The sequence below is a fragment of the Falco punctatus genome (genome assembly GCF_963210335.1).
Source record: "Falco punctatus genome assembly, chromosome: Z".
NCBI classification, from domain to species: domain Eukaryota; kingdom Metazoa; phylum Chordata; class Aves; order Falconiformes; family Falconidae; genus Falco; species Falco punctatus.
Genome location: NC_137586.1, coordinates 2,730,269 through 2,745,476, shown reverse-complemented (window position 1 = coordinate 2,745,476; position 15,208 = coordinate 2,730,269). Strand labels below are relative to the sequence as shown.

General features: G+C 48.9%; 1 protein-coding gene across 8 annotated transcripts in view; it reads left to right on the top strand.

The window, feature by feature from the left end:
* Nucleotides 1-15,208, top strand: part of MAPK4 (mitogen-activated protein kinase 4) — a 46,586-nt gene that overhangs the window by 21,199 nt on the left and 10,179 nt on the right. For 5 of the 8 annotated variants that reach the window (XM_080371610.1, XM_080371605.1, XM_080371604.1 and 2 more), the window contains 2 exons: nt 97-1,511; nt 10,902-11,046. In XM_080371610.1, coding sequence (XP_080227736.1) covers nt 966-1,511; nt 10,902-11,046 — 691 coding nt within the window. In that variant the 5' untranslated portion in view covers nt 97-965. The remainder of the gene's footprint in view (nt 1-96; nt 1,512-10,901; nt 11,047-15,208) is intronic. The other 3 variants (XM_080371609.1, XM_080371608.1, XM_080371611.1) reach the window with 3 other exon arrangements.

Sequence of the window (15,208 nt, the reverse complement as noted above, 5' to 3'; positions counted from 1 at the left end):
ACAGTTTGGCTTGTGGTTAACCTTCAGCAAGCCATTACATAGGCAAGGCATAGGCAGCGCTGGTATCAAATGAATCCATCTCCTCTTTTCTTCCAGGAGTGGGGCTGAGACCTGCTGAGGGATGAATGGACTGCCCAGCGCAGGGAGCTCCTCCGGCAAGCTGTAAAGATCAGATGGTGCTTGGCTTTGTCAGCAAAAGACGTACAAGGGGAAGGTGTTGGAACTGCAGACGTGAAAACTTGCTGTGCTGAATGCAGCCAATAAAATGAGTTTTGGTCTGCAAAACATTTGCTGCCATTGAGATTTCTGTCTGCTGATGGGGAAGATGGGGTCTGCCCCTACTGAAAAGGCAGCGACAAGAAGGGCGAAGCTTTGCTGACCACTGGGGAGCCTGGCCAGTGCCTGGATGCGCTTCACTGGTGGGGAAAACGCTCTCAAAACTTGTGGGCAGGGAGGGTTTGGGGCAGTGGAGAGGCTGTGGGGCTGCTCTGGGCTCTGCCTCACAGCAGGGCTGGCCAGCTGCCCTGGCACTGAGATGCCGGGGATGTGGGGGACACCAGCCCTGTGCTTCAGTATTGTCTCGGGAGTATCGGAGAAGGAAAACAAGTTGCTGAAAAATGTAGCAGCGCTGATTTTTTCATCTCAAGAAAAATAATCTTTCTGTTTTGCTAGAGATCTCTGGGCTGTGTTTATCCACACTGCTTGGAAAGTCTTTTCTACCCCTTGATTTCTCACCCAGCTTAAAACGTTTTGTATTTGTGTGTGTGTGTGTGTGTGTGCTCGCATCTATTTTCACTGTATCTGTGTGTTGTCTTGAAGCAATGGGCTCAGAGCAAGCCCCCCCATGCATCTGTAAGTAATAATGAGGCGCTTGATTTCAAACCACATTTGTAATCTGGAAGCCCTTCAATTGTCTCAGCTTTTTAAGTGACAAAGGAGAAAAAGCCGAAAGGACGGAGCCCGCGATGGCTGAGAAGTGCGACTGTATCGCCAGCATGTACGGGTACGACCTGGGCTGTCGCTTCATTAATTTTCGCCCCCTGGGCTTTGGGGCCAACGGGCTGGTGCTGTCCGCCCTTGACAGCAAGAGCTGCCGCAAAGTGGCAGTGAAGAAGATCACCATCGGTGATGCGCGGAGCATGAAGCACGCTTTCCGGGAGATCAAAATCATCCGCCGCCTGGACCATGATAACATCGTGAAGGTGTACGAGGTCTTGGGGCCAAAGGGCACCAACCTGCGTGGGGATTTTTTCAAGTTTAACATGGTGTACATCGTCCAGGAGTACATGGAGACTGACCTGGCGCGGCTGCTGGAGCAGGGGAAGCTTGCCGAGGAGCATGCCAAGCTCTTCATGTACCAGCTGCTGCGGGGGCTGAAGTACATCCACTCGGCCAACGTCCTTCACCGCGACCTCAAGCCGGCCAATATTTTCATCAGCACGGAGGACCTGGTGCTGAAGATTGGTGACTTCGGACTGGCCAGAATCGTGGATCAGCATTACTCGCACAAGGTAGGCAGTGCCAAATTGCCGAGGCCGGTGTTGTCTCGGCAAATACACGTCTTGTATTCCATCCCAGCAATGGACTGTCGTGAGGCACGTGTTTGCTTGCTGCTTTACTTAAATGACTAAAAACTGTGTTTCTTGCTTTGCTGCTTTTATAAAACACAAGCTGCTGTTCATCCCCACAGTGGAAGCACACGAAAGAGGTATCTGGCTCATCCACAGCCACTCTGCTTGTCTTTGTCCTCGCTTCTATGCCCACCTGCTTCTTAAAAACCCAACTCTGTCTGAATTACACTTATTTAATCGTAGGGAAAGAGGGATGGGTCTTTAAGATACTTTCATATTGAGGTCAAGATCCAAATAACATGTAAAATTATTTTGCTTTTTGGTACTTACCTACTGTATTATAATGCAATAATAATTGTGGGTGGCCGGGTGCAGCCCAGGGCAGCCTGGTGTGTCCTACTGCTGCCCTGCTTGGGGCAGGGCGTACCCAGAGCCCTCTGGGCCCTCCAGCCTGGGCATCCCCTGTGATCCCATCTGTTGGTCCATGCACGCCTTCTTGTAGACTTCTGGCTGGGATGGAGGAGGAGGGAAAGGAGGAATGCAAGAAAATGCAGGAAAACAAATATCTGTCCTTGAGTAAGGAAAATCCATCCCCTCCTTGTGGAGTCTTTGGGACAGGCTCAGTTTTCATCTCCTGGTGGTGTCATCAGCTCCCGTCCGTCCACCTAAGGAGGGCTGAAACTGCCCCGAAGTGGCACTTTCTAACAAGGAATTAGTGAACCACAGGCTACGGGCTCCTACACAAAGGGTCGCGTTCCCCAGCAGCTGCCAAACCCTGCAAAATATTTTATGGTACTGAAAACAGTTTTATGCTTAGGCAAAAATGCAGTTATTAAAGGAACTGTGTTTTTCCTCTTTAAGGAGTGTAATTCAGCATGGCAGTCTCTTGCAGTGAAACCTAACTGGTGGGGTAGCCCTGGGTGTGGTGTTCTCTCTTGGGACAAGGGGCTGGGGAGGGACCAAACATCCCATGGCCACCACGGCCATGCTGCCCCCAGGCTCTCCCTTGCCCTCCAGAAAGGGAGGTTGGAGCTGGGAGAAGCATGTGGTGGCTCTGCTGGCGGAGCAGCTCCAAGTGGGAGCAGTGGCTGTGTTGACAGCCAGCAGGCAGTGTGGGAGGGAGGGAGGCAAGGAAAATGGGTGAAAGTCTCTGTCACATGCAGTCCTGATGCTAGTGGATTCTGAAGGGAGTTGCAGGTGTTTAATGCAGGTTGCCATCCAGGCTGGAGCTTTTGAGCAGCGGAGGAGCGCAGTGGAGGCTTCATCAGCTCACAGATCCATGAGGTCCTGGATGAAAGCAAAGTATCACATGGTCTGTGCCAGTGGATGTGATGATGTCTGCAGCCAGTTTCTGGTTAAAGTTAACTATTTGATATTGTAAGATAAGATAAATTCTGTTTTCTTGAGCTGGCTGTTTTTGTGGATGAGTTCAGTTTCCCCCATGGACCCACTGTTGCACCTGCACTGAGGTTTAAATGGGCTTTGCATTTACTCGCGGGTTTCTGCCCGGCACAGATTTGGGCACCGTTGCTTTGTGCAGGGAGGCAGGGAGGATGGTGAAAAAGCGATCTCATGATCCTGAAGCTGAGCCCTGATCTATTCTGAGCCTGGGCTCTGGGGAGAAACAGAGCCTGGGGAAAAGGAAGAAGGTTGCAAGGGACATCGGGGGCGGGTGTGTGTGGGGGGGTCCTTGCCACTGCTGCCTGCCCATCCTGTGCTCCCTTTCTCACCGGTTGTTTATTACCTAGCTCAGGAAGAGGGTCCTGGCTTTTTAAGTGTGTGGGTTTTGGTTGGTTTTGTTTTTTAAAGTCAAGTACGTTCAGACACTTTTCCCAAGGGAGGGTAACTCCTGGAGAAAACACCTGCAAAGCCGCGCTATGTGAACTCAGAATGTCACTGATTTAAGGAGCGTCATCTTGTCAGAGACTGCAGGATCACGGTAGGAGTTGTCTGTCCATGTCTGCTGCGTAATTACTGTTATTTCTGAGCAATTCTTCATCCCTAATACCAGCCAGTGCAGTGGGAAAGAGCTGACAAAGGCTGTAGCTTCATGGTGGGACATAACTTTGTGAGATGCTGTTGCTTGAGCATCGTGATTCCTCCCAGGGGTGGGAGGCTGGAGCACCAGTGCAAAAAACCCAGCAGATCCCCACTGTGCAGAGACCTGGGTACCGCTCCTGAGCAGAGCTGAAAATGGCAGCTGTGGTGAGCATCCAGCACCACAAATAATGTCAGTTATTTGTAAATTCTGGTGATGGGAAAGACTGTGTTTGCTGAAGCTGGGTGATGGGCACTGCAAAGGCAGAGGTGCAGCAGGAGGGCTTGTATGGGGCTTGGGTCAGTCCTGCCTTTGGTTGCCAGCTCTTCTCAGATGACTCAGAAAAATCAATTCCTTTTGTATTTCTCTTTCAGCCTCCGCTTTCTTCAAGGGCTCATACAGATTTATAAGCTCCTTGCCCTGTGCTCTGAAGCTGCAGAGCCTCTACACTGCTGCTGACCAGCATTGAGCAGTACAGGGATCCTTACACCCTGAATTTTGGTGTAGAGCTGCTCAAAAGCAGATGAAATCCTGCTCCCTGGGTAATTAATTGCTGAAATTGCCCAGACATCCAAACCTCTGAAGGCAGTGCAGAGCTACATCTCTAGCATAATGTTTTGTTACAAGCCTTTGCAGTGAGGAAGGGTTGTCTTACATGCTTAGATTTTTTTGCCCTTAAGATGTTTTGTATGTGGAATATGCTTAGTCTGATGGCTGGGTTCTGCTAACACAAAAAATTGAGGTTGTGTGTTGTTATTCATCTAAAAGGTCACAGCTTTTCTGACCTGATGTTTCTCAAATCCCAAACCGTCCTCCTGAGTGTTAAAATGGCAAATAATAACTGCAGTAGATGGTGAGCAGGGTTTTAAACACAGTTTAGAAATACATGTGCCACCTAAATAATAGTCCTTACTTGGCAATGTGTCTTGTTGACATGGCCTGCAACAGACAACCATTTAATTAGGATAATTTGATGGGAAAAGGAGAGGTCTCCAATTCTGGGAGATGCCCTGGGACCACAACAGAGTGTTGGCCTTCACCAGCTTTGAAGCAGAGCAGCTTCTCCTGAGTTTCTCCCACCATTTGGCCGGTGTTTGCTGCTCGGATCCATTTCTCCATGTGGTAAGCACAGCATGGGGGCATCCGTTCGTTTGAAACTTCCCTGTAACAAACGAGATGAATTTCAAGCTGCCGAGGTCATATCCAGATCTGGGTCCACACCTTCACAGGCTACTTAGACCTGATGGCTTAACTTTTAGCCCTGTATTAGATAAACACTATTCTAAGCTCCCTGGGTGCTCACGTACTTGCAAACATATCTTTAGGGCACAGAATGTCAAGTCTAGCATCTCCTTTGGGAGATGATCCTGTACGTCCCCCTCTCTGTGTCACCCTGTCTCTTCCTCGATGCTCTCACCGTCCGGCCATGCAGGCTTCTTTCTTTTCCTTCTTACTACTCTTTATCCCCAGGAGTTTGCTAATCCTGCTGTGTGTCCCTTTAGAACATCTCCACGTTAATCCCTTTTTCCTGGGTTGCTGCTGTTTGTGGTCTGAACACTTTGCTGTGTGGCTTGGTACCCAAATGGTGAGTGCAACAGTGTTGGAGATGAAGATAAGGGCAGCTCTGGCCTTCATGAGGTCCTTATCCTTATAACATAATGAACAGTCAAAGCCAAGTGTTTCCCTTCTCCTAAACCACCTCCTTATTGAGTGCAAGCATCTCGCCTTTGCCATCAGAGCACTTTGCAGTGCCCCCTCCATCTGCAGCCTCATGGTCCTGCCTGCCCCACACCTTGCTGTCTTCCCGCCATGGTCCAACCCCTGCCTGCATTTCTTCAGAGGCTGCCTACGTGTGTTTAGCTGCCGATCTATCCATCCGTTGCCACTCTTACGCCCCGATAAGTATCTTTGGCTGCAGATGAGAGTACCCTATGTGATCTGCCCCAAGTTTGGAGGAGAGAGGGATGTAAAAGTGAAATGTTGCACTCCCTTGAGCATCCTCAGCTTGTGATGGGCCCGAGGGATGGGAGAGCAGGGAGACAGCAAAGTCAAGCGTTACAAACAATGAATGTCTAAATTTAAAAACAGTAAGTGTTTTGGAGGGCAGACTGAGCCCTGGCTACATCTACCATGTGGTGTGTTGCCTGGTGCTGGTCAGAGAGGAGCCATTGCATTGGGCGGTCCTGTCTGGAGAAGACAACAGAAATACCTGCCGTATGGGGACGTGGAGGCTTGCTGAATCTCTTTACTTGGGTGATGAGACAGCGAAGTGGGACACTCCTTAGCCTGCCCATGTTGTACAAGATAGTCAGATTATCTCTACTGGTGGCTCTGCCTGGTGCCCCAAAACACTTGGGTGCATCTGCATGGGCATGCCAGGGGACCTTCTCTCTCTTCGTCTGTTGGAAACATTAATTTCAGAATAAATTGGCAGAAGTTCCATGCTAAGGAGGGTGCAGCAGCCCCTTTAGGGAGAGATTTCGTGGTAAATAGTTTCCAGAACATCTTCAAACCTTTGAAGTCCTCCCTTTGTTTTATCCTTGCTGACCAGTGCAAACATAACAGCCTCCACTTCATCCAGTAAAATACTAAAATTCCCAGGTCTGTCATCATGAGGAGGTCTTCAAAGAAGGTGAGGGTGTAGGATGTTGCTCCGTACTTCCCCCCTGGAAGGGACCACCTTCCATGTTCAGCCCTTGGGCAGCTGCCTGTGGCCCCACGCAGCCAGCGCTGAGCCTCCCCACTGTGACCCTGACCGGGTTATTCTCCTTCTCTGTCCTCTGATGAAGCATGTAATCGTCTGTGGTCCTGGAACAAATGCACTCTGTCATCCCAAAACTATGAGAACGCATGTCACGTTGCTGGAGCCACGCACAACTGCGGTTTCATTATTTTATTATGGAGCAATGTTCCTGCAAACCTGCATCTTTCTCAGCCCCTCCTAGAACTGCCCTACCTGCCTTTAAAAGAATAAGGTTAAAAACCGTGCTGTGAAGAGGCAGCAGCCTGCTGCTGTGACAGGATTATTCCAAAAGCTTGGGATTGTTGCTGTTTTGGAATCTCCCCCTTGGCACTGCAGCTGTCTGCACCAGGACCTGACCCAGCTTCTACAGGTGCAGCACCAGAAATCCTGTTCATGGCTGTAGATAGAGGTGTGGATACATGGGCTGTGGCTTGGTCCTGCTGAATTTCCAGTTTGTGGGCACCTGGTCTGCACCTCTGTGGCTTTTTGTGTGCGGGAAAATTAGTTTTGGTGTGAAATACCCTTGGGAGAAGCTTTGGGCTGCAGCATTTGGGGCTGTTTGGTTTGCAGTGGGTGGGATCCTGAATTTCAGTGTCTACCTCGAGCAGACCTGCCCTTGGTTCATCCACCTCCAAGAAGGTGCTCTAGGCTTGGGCACTGGTTGTTTTGGAGCACTGGCAGGTCTTGCTGTGCTCCCCACGCGCTGCCTTGCCGCGCCAGCTTCCCTCTGCTGTTTGGGATGCAGGTGGTCCAGTGTGACACCAGAATGCAGCAGCACCCACCCAGAATTATGTCTCCTGCTGCTGCTACAAGCAACACACAAAATCCATGTTGTGTAAAGATTAGAAAAAGCATTCATTTTTCTTTGCTTTTCAGTTTCCTTGCTGTGCTGTTTGGTACAACCTGATGCTTACCCTACCTATAGTGAATTCATCACCTTTATAGATTGCCTGAGCTGTTCCTGCACATGCCACAGGAGCAGAGGGGGAGCAGGAAAGTGATACTTGAAAATAGCAAAAAAATTGCGTGGGAGGGCTTGAGAGCAAGCCCGGGACTTGAAACTGCTTCTGTTTTTAAATTAACTCTGTTATATTGGTTTTTAAAGAGATCCTGGTGGTTCTTCAGAAAGGGCTGTGCTGAATCTACAGAATATTGTCATCAAGATTTATGTTCCATCTTAATTAGAACTTATTAATATGCTTCTGCTCTTGGTCTTTCTGTCTGGTTGAATCTACATAAATGGTGAAATTCTTGTGCTAAAGCCCATGCCTTGCATAGGGAATGGCTGGAAGTGCTCAGGCTCTCCATTCTGGTGTGGCTGCTGCCCTCATGTAAGTCTTGGAACCGTAAGCCCGTACCTAACCCAGGTTTAGGTGGATCCTTCCCCAAGCATCCTGCAGCTGTGCTGGCAACTGCATAATTCCGGCTCCCAAAGCTCTGGTGGTATTTCTCCATAGGACTTGATAGTCCACAGGACTGTAATTACTCCCTGCAGGTGGTAGGACAGGAACTTACCTTACATATTTCATAAAAATAAAGGTCTACTCCATGTTTTTAGCCACTGTGGAGGAAGAGCAGGCATGGGCACTGGGGCTGTCTAAGCAGATCATGACTGGGGTGCTATGCTGCCCAAGCCACCCCCACCAGAGGAACTTAGGCCAGGTTGGAAAAGTCTTGATTTTCAAACTTCTCAACACTTCCCAGTGTTTCCCCACTGAGAAAGAGAAGGGATAACCCAGAGCCCAGCAGCAGAATGCCATGGGAAGCAAGGGCGGGGGTCCAGCTGTATGGTCCACGAGTCAGTGGGATGGGGAGCAGCTGTAGGTTGCTCCTCTCCATGGGTCCTTCCTGCACTTGGCGGTGGGTGACCCAATGGTCTGAGTTATTCAGCTGATGAAGGCAGGGAGACAACAGTCAAATACATGGTGATGAGTAACAGACGAGGGAAGCACCATGAGAAGCGCTGCCAATTAATTACTACCTGTAACCTTGCATGGCAGGGGAGGGGTGGAAGATGTGTCCAAAATATCCAGGGAGGTTTTTTGCAAGGAATTTTCTCTGATACGTGAGAGACGCCTGTCGAAGAAAAGGTTTGGCTTGTCGCAACATACAGATATTTGCAGTATGTTGCTCATACATTTTGCATGGTGTGCACACCCCCGAGAACTCAAATCCATCTTGCTGTCAGAGGGGAGAAATATATGAACCAAGTGTTAAATCTGTAAGGAGAGTGGTATTCCTTTGCTGGGAAAGGGAAGGAATTGCTCTAGCTGTGAATTGCCCTGGATCGCTATCCCCAAATTTTATTTCCTTAGGATTTTCCAGTAAATTCCAGCATCTCCATTGTTGGGAATAATTGCAGTAGCCGAAAAGTGGCAGCCTGATCGGGTAACGCCTGGGGCTTTTGTGCTGCTTCTGATTCAGTAGCATTAGCAAAAAAATAACAGCATTAAATGAAACTTCTCAGCTAATCAGTCTCCATTAACAACTTATATTAAGAAGACCAAAATTAAAATATTCTCTTAAAAGCAACCTCTTTACGATTAAAAGCTTGACGGCTTGCGCATTTGGAAATTGAAAAAAACCACCACCCTGCATTGGGGGAAGAAGAGCATTATAAACCTTGCAGTGTTTGTGGTAGTGCACTGTGCTCATGTTTAGGCTGAGAGATGTATCCTATAAGATCGTAGGAAATATTATATAGCATAACTGCATCTGCACTTATATTGCAACTGAAAACAGATTATGAAACTACATCAGTTAGGATGGAATTTTTAACTGAGTTTTTACATGAACTGTACTCTCGCTGTCGTTGCATTTTGATACTCTCTAAATGCTTCATGGCATTTAAATGCAATTCAACTTTATAATTTCATTTTATTTAACTGTTCTACTTCCTTTCAATCTTCTTCTGTTAATGCATTATATTTAATATAGAAAATGCCACTTATGAATATTCCAGCATTATCCTGATGAAATAACCATTCATGTCCAGCCCCGATGTGGCACCCATGCATCCGGAGCTTGGCCGGCAGGCAAAGTGGGGAGCACTGGGACATCCCTTATGATGCCAACGTTATTTGCAGGATTGAACACATCACCTTGATTTCGGCGGGAGCTGCTGAGTGCGGAAGGGCTGCAGTCCAAAGAGACGATTGCACTCTGGCTTTGTCCCATGAGGTGCTGCTGAGGGCATCTCCTTTAAGACCAAGTCAAGCATCCCAACTGACCATCCTCACTGCAAGCAAAGTCGGATGGAGGACGAGGACCTGCCCCACACCGCCTGGCTGCTGGAGGCAATGCCAGGGCACCAGCAGCTGGGTGGTGAGGGAGGGAGGCGATTTATTAGGCAAGACTCGGGCTTGGTGCAGAAAGGGCAGGGTTTACTAGCTCTGCATCAGCTAGCTAATCCACCAAAGGGCATTCCTGCTTATCCCACGGCATCTTATTTTCAAGATTCTTGGCTGGGAACTATTGTGGGGCTGTGTTACCCACTCGGCAATGCTTTGAGACATCTGCTGCTCCAGGAGGCTTTCCTTCCACATGGTAGTGATATCCCTCCCTAAATCTGTTTTTCTGCCCGTTCTTTCATTTTCCTCTTTATTACCATATCTCACATCTCACCCCCGTGAGACGCTGCATGGGCTCATCTGCAATCCGCAGCACACGCCCCAGACCAAAGTGGGGTTCAGTGCAGCAGCATCCCAAGGATGCAGGTGGGGTGAACTCGCCTGGCTTCTGTGAGAGGCCGGATCCTGCTGAGCAAATCCTCTGGGTGCTGCCCGCTCAGGAGCCCTGCGTGCTCCCCGTAGCACCTCTGCTCCCGTCTTACATCCCCCTGCAGCGCTCGCTGTGGGTTTGTGCACAGCCATGTGGGCTCCCCTGGGAGCTCCTGCCATTTAAAAATTAATTTTCAGCATCAGTGCTGGGAGTTGGATCCATGGGAATTCAGCAGTACGTAGCTTGCTGTTACCAGCAGTTTAGGTAGCTATGGAGGGACTATAGATGCAGGATTAACTAGAGATGGAATCAGCAGAAGATGCAAACCGGTAACTTTTGGAAATCTAAGCACTGCGCTTGGGGTACCGAGCTGGGAAAAGCTTCCTTCAAGCACTACTGTGTTATAGCTGTGACCCAGCAAAATAATTAAACAACGTGTCTCAGTCGGTGGAACTGGGATTTATATAATAGGTGTAAATGTTCTAACAGTGACCTGAAGTAACTTTTGCAGGTACGATCTGCAAATCTGTGCTATTAAAGCCACCTGTCCTTTTGCAGAAGGTGTTTCACTACCGCGGTGACAAACGGCAAATAAGTTTTTTGGGAGCAGCAAGTGCTTTGCCTCCTGGAGCACTGAAGCATCTCTGTTTCCAATGGTGTGTGTCTTGTGTCTTTGCTTCCTGCAAGATAATACAACCACAGTCTGCCATGAGTGCAGCACGAGCATGGTGGGCAGGTTTCTCTGCAGGGATCTGATGGTGGGACCACAGCGGGCAGGGAGAAGTGGAGTTCTGCAAGGCTGCTGACCTCTCTCTCTCTGCTCTTTCAGGGTTACCTTTCTGAAGGCTTAGTAACGAAATGGTATCGCTCCCCCCGCCTCCTTCTCTCTCCAAACAACTACACCAAAGCCATCGACATGTGGGCGGCCGGCTGCATCCTGGCCGAGATGCTGACCGGAAGGATGCTCTTTGCCGGTAGGTTTCTGTTTCCCATTGATTCATTTGTTTCTTTCCTCCCTCCTTCCTTGCTACCTGATTCTAAGGCTTTCTAGCGTGGCAGAGGGAATTCCCCTCTCCTTGCCAGCCACAGCTATACTTGCAGCATCGCTGCAGGGATCCTATGGTTGGTTATTAGACATGAGAGCTGTCTGCAGAGCAGACTTCACTTGGACAGCCCCTCCTATTAGAGGGTCCCTTGGTTGGTGCAAACTCCTCTGATACAGGCAGGCCTTTAGGGATGGAAGAAGAGTTGCCATCTTGATTTTCACTCAGCTTTCTTATGCTTGTCTGGGAAGGACGTGTGGTGGATTGGGTGCGATGGCACCCAGTGCGAAGCCACCGGCTGGTGGGGTGTCTGAGGCTGGCCAGGGTCGACCGTGCCTTTGTGCTGAGCCTCAGTAGGCAGGGATGGTCTCCTGCTGAAAGCAAAATGCCAAAGAAAGAACAATTCTGATGAAATAACAACATTTTTTTCTGTTTCTGAGTTTCCAACAGAAAATAAGAGCTTTTTGTTGTGAGGGAGGATTCTAAAAATATATAATAGGGTGGAGTATACGGACAGGAGATAACGTGGCCCTGTCCCAGGAGATTTGTACTCTATGGTGTGGATCATGTGAATCATGATTGGTGTCTTCAAGGTATTTTTTTTTTTGTGAGGGAAGACATTTGAATGCCACTACCTATTTTCAGCCATTTCCAGGATTGTTCTATGAAGTGGGTATTGGAGTTGTAAAGGCGCAGTGCAAGGAGGCAAGGAGTGCATAATTACCAGTGCAGCATTTGAAGCTCCACTCTGACGTTCTTGAAAAGCAAATTTTTATTTAATACAATTCCAAAAGCGCTACTGTCGGGAGCAAAGCTGGGCTTCCCAGGCTGGGGTGCAGAACCATTCATTCAGGAATGAAGCAGCGGCACTCTGCCTGTTGAACAAGCAGCTGCCCTGCCCAAGGTCTGCAGCAATGCTCCTCCTTGGTTGTCTTTTCATCTCCCATCAGTGTTTTGAATGACAAGGTTTAACGCATTTTGTGAGCAGCTGTTCGCAGAGTTGTGTAAATAAATAATTAGACCCATTAATAATAGAGAAGGACATTTTCTTCACAAACATTTCAGTGCATTGTGGAGTTCTGCAGCCGGTGCTTGATTGCAGCTGCTCTGTTGCTCCCTCCCTACTCCCACTTACAACTTCCATATTTCTTTCGTGAAAGCTGAAAATTAAACAGTCAGTATAATTTTGAAAAGATCGTTGTAATTGCCTCACTTTCCTTCCTTCCTCTTGTCCTCGGTTTCCTCTCCCCGAAATTTTCAAGTCCAGGGATGTCGGCTCTGGAAATCGTACATCAGACCTGGCTGCTCCTGCTACCTCGGGATATATTGCAGGAGCAGGGACATCTCCACATGACACTTGTCCCTGCAGGTGCAGGGTATTTTCTGGTCTCACTGGGAGATGCTGCACGTGAGTGAGCTCCTGAGGCAGCTCTGCCAGACGCCTCCCCTTGCTAAGCTGTGGTTTGTGCTGTGGAAGAGTCTCCAAGCTTTTTGGGTGGAAGCAAACTGGATGATGCCTGTCCAGGGCACTGGACCCAAACTAGCTGCAGGTAAACCAGCACAGCAGAAGCAAACCCCAGCGCAGATGGCAGTCCTGGTCCTGCAGGAGTTGCACAAGACCAGAGCAGTGCACTGCCTTGTATTAAACTGGGTGTAGCTGGAGCCCCAGGCAAATCCTCCTGGACTCTTAAGTCAATTTCTGTTCTCCCGTATTTGTTCCTCATGTCAAACAGCAAAACAAGACTTGACTTGTCCAGGTCTTTTTCAGGCAATTGCTACCATAGCACCCAAGCACTCATCTTTGTGCTGGCTTTTCAAACTTGCTTAACCACGTCTCAGCCCCAGTTTGGGTTTGTCACTGTTTGTGGACCCCAGGGTAGAAGTTACATTGGCTGACACCAGCTGTCTGTCACCTATGCATCCGAGCTGGTCCTTAAAGCTCCATTCATGGTCAAGGCAGAGGCAAAGGCAGCTCCAGGATGTGTTCATCCGGCCTCTGTTAGCTGTCTGTCTTACATGAGATTGACTGTGCCTTGGAAATAGTTATTTTTCCAATTCTGCTCATCTGGGGAACACACTGAAATGCCCATGCTGGTGTTAGACGTGGCTACAAGCGAGGTCAGTCCCGTCCTTGCTGCCCAGGCAGGGTGCCCCAGAGCAGCCATATGGGAACCTACTTTGCAGGTTGCTTCCTAAGAGTCTGCAGCAGGTTAAAATATCAGGAGATGGGACTTGGCAGGTCACAGACTGGGCTTAGCCAGACGTGTGCTGTGAGCGTCCCTGCTTCTCTGTTTTCCAGCCCTGTGCAATCACTTAATACGTCCCCAGATGATGGCAGGATACTTAAAGGATGGGGATCAAAACCGAGGCTCAAAATAGATACTCCTTTCAGGTTGCTTTAAAAATACTCTGTACAGTTGTTACGCGAAGGTCCTGGTCCTGTGCCCTGTTTTCCTGGCCTCCCCTCATAGCAGTAAATAAAGAAGAGCCAGGGTGGGAGCCTTGGCAGTGGGGCAGTGTGCCTGTGCTGTCCCATGCCACGTACCATCTTTCATCTTCTGGTGTCCAGAGAGGAGGAGAATAAAATCCAACCCCTCAGAAGAGCTAAAACTGGCAAACATTTCCATGACAGCATGCATTCATCTTTTGCTTTTGCTTTTCTCCTCTTCTCTTGGAAAGAGTTTGCCCCTGGCCATCTGCAGCCCCTGTCACTGCAGGACGAGGCTTTCAGAGAGTCCTGGGTCACTAGCAAACACCTCGTGGGAAATAACAGCAGTGTAGTTTCCAGAAAGTTGCAAACCTCTTGTAATTGCCTTACGCTGGATAAATTGTTTTTTGAGTATGCGTCAGCAGTACAATTTAAATTGAGTGCTTAGCATAAATCAATATAATTAACTCAGTAGTCTATCTGGAGTGGTTAAGCAACGCAGTTAAATTAAGGTGATTGGTTATTAGGAATAGATGTCACTCACTGCTTTCACTCTCTTACACCAGTTAATAATACCCAGTCAAGAGGGACCACAGCACCCTTGCCCTCCCTGCAGCCCATTCTCTGGGGGGTGCGGTGGCAGGAGCAGCTTTGGGTTTGGCAGAGCCCCGGGAGGTCACAAGAAGTTTGGATAACAGAGCGCAGCAGGTCTCCCACAGCAAAAATCTGGTTCACAGACTTTTGGAGAGGTCCCCACCACGAGCGGTGTGGGGAAGACCGTAACTGCGCGGCTGCGGCTCCCTCCAGCGACTTTTCTGCTCTCTGCTGCTGATGCTAGTCTGAAAGCACTGCCAGCGGAAGCAAGAGAAAATAAGAGAAAAAGAAAAGTTGCCTGTCTGCGTGGATTTCTGTGAGGTTCACCAGTGGGGCTGCGCCTGTGACCGGGAGCTGGGAGGTGGCATGGTGGCTTTTCCCATGGGATCAGTACTTGCTCCCAGAGGATTTACCAGCAGGGCTTGAGCGCTTACCCAGGACTTGGTTGCAAGCCCAGGGAAGGCTTTTGTTTTCCAGCACTTGACGCAGAGCTCCTCGTTCTCTCCTTGGGTGACGACGGCTCGTTGTGTTTATTCTGTCTGTAGTTTGCGTTTTTCTTTTCAGATATTAATGCCTCCAGAAGGTCCCTAGGAATTACATAAATGGAGGATAATGGTGGAGAACTGGGTTCCTGAGAGCCGTAATCAAGCCTTCCAGCACTGCATTAGCAGCTCCTTTATATGACTAAACATGGTACCTTTCAGCTGCCGTTTACCTTCAGTGAGCAGTGGCTGGAGCTGCACTGAGAGGATAACAGCCATGAAGCCTTTGCAACCTTTAATACCCTGTAATTTTGATAGAAATTTGGGAATTAGCCTGACTAACAAGGTGTTTGTTTCCTGATGGTCATCTTTAGTTTCTCCTGGAGCCATGCTGTGAGCCTCTAAATGACCTGAAATTAGTTTTTCTGTAGGAAAGTGAATTAACTTGCCTAGGGTTGATACTGAGAGGATGTCCCTCTGTGTTTTTTTGCTTTTCCTATTGCTCTGTCTTCTTCTGAGGCTTTGTTCTGAGTGGATGCGTGGTGCAATGGTGATCAGCTGTGCTAATGTCAATGTTGCTTTGGGGTTG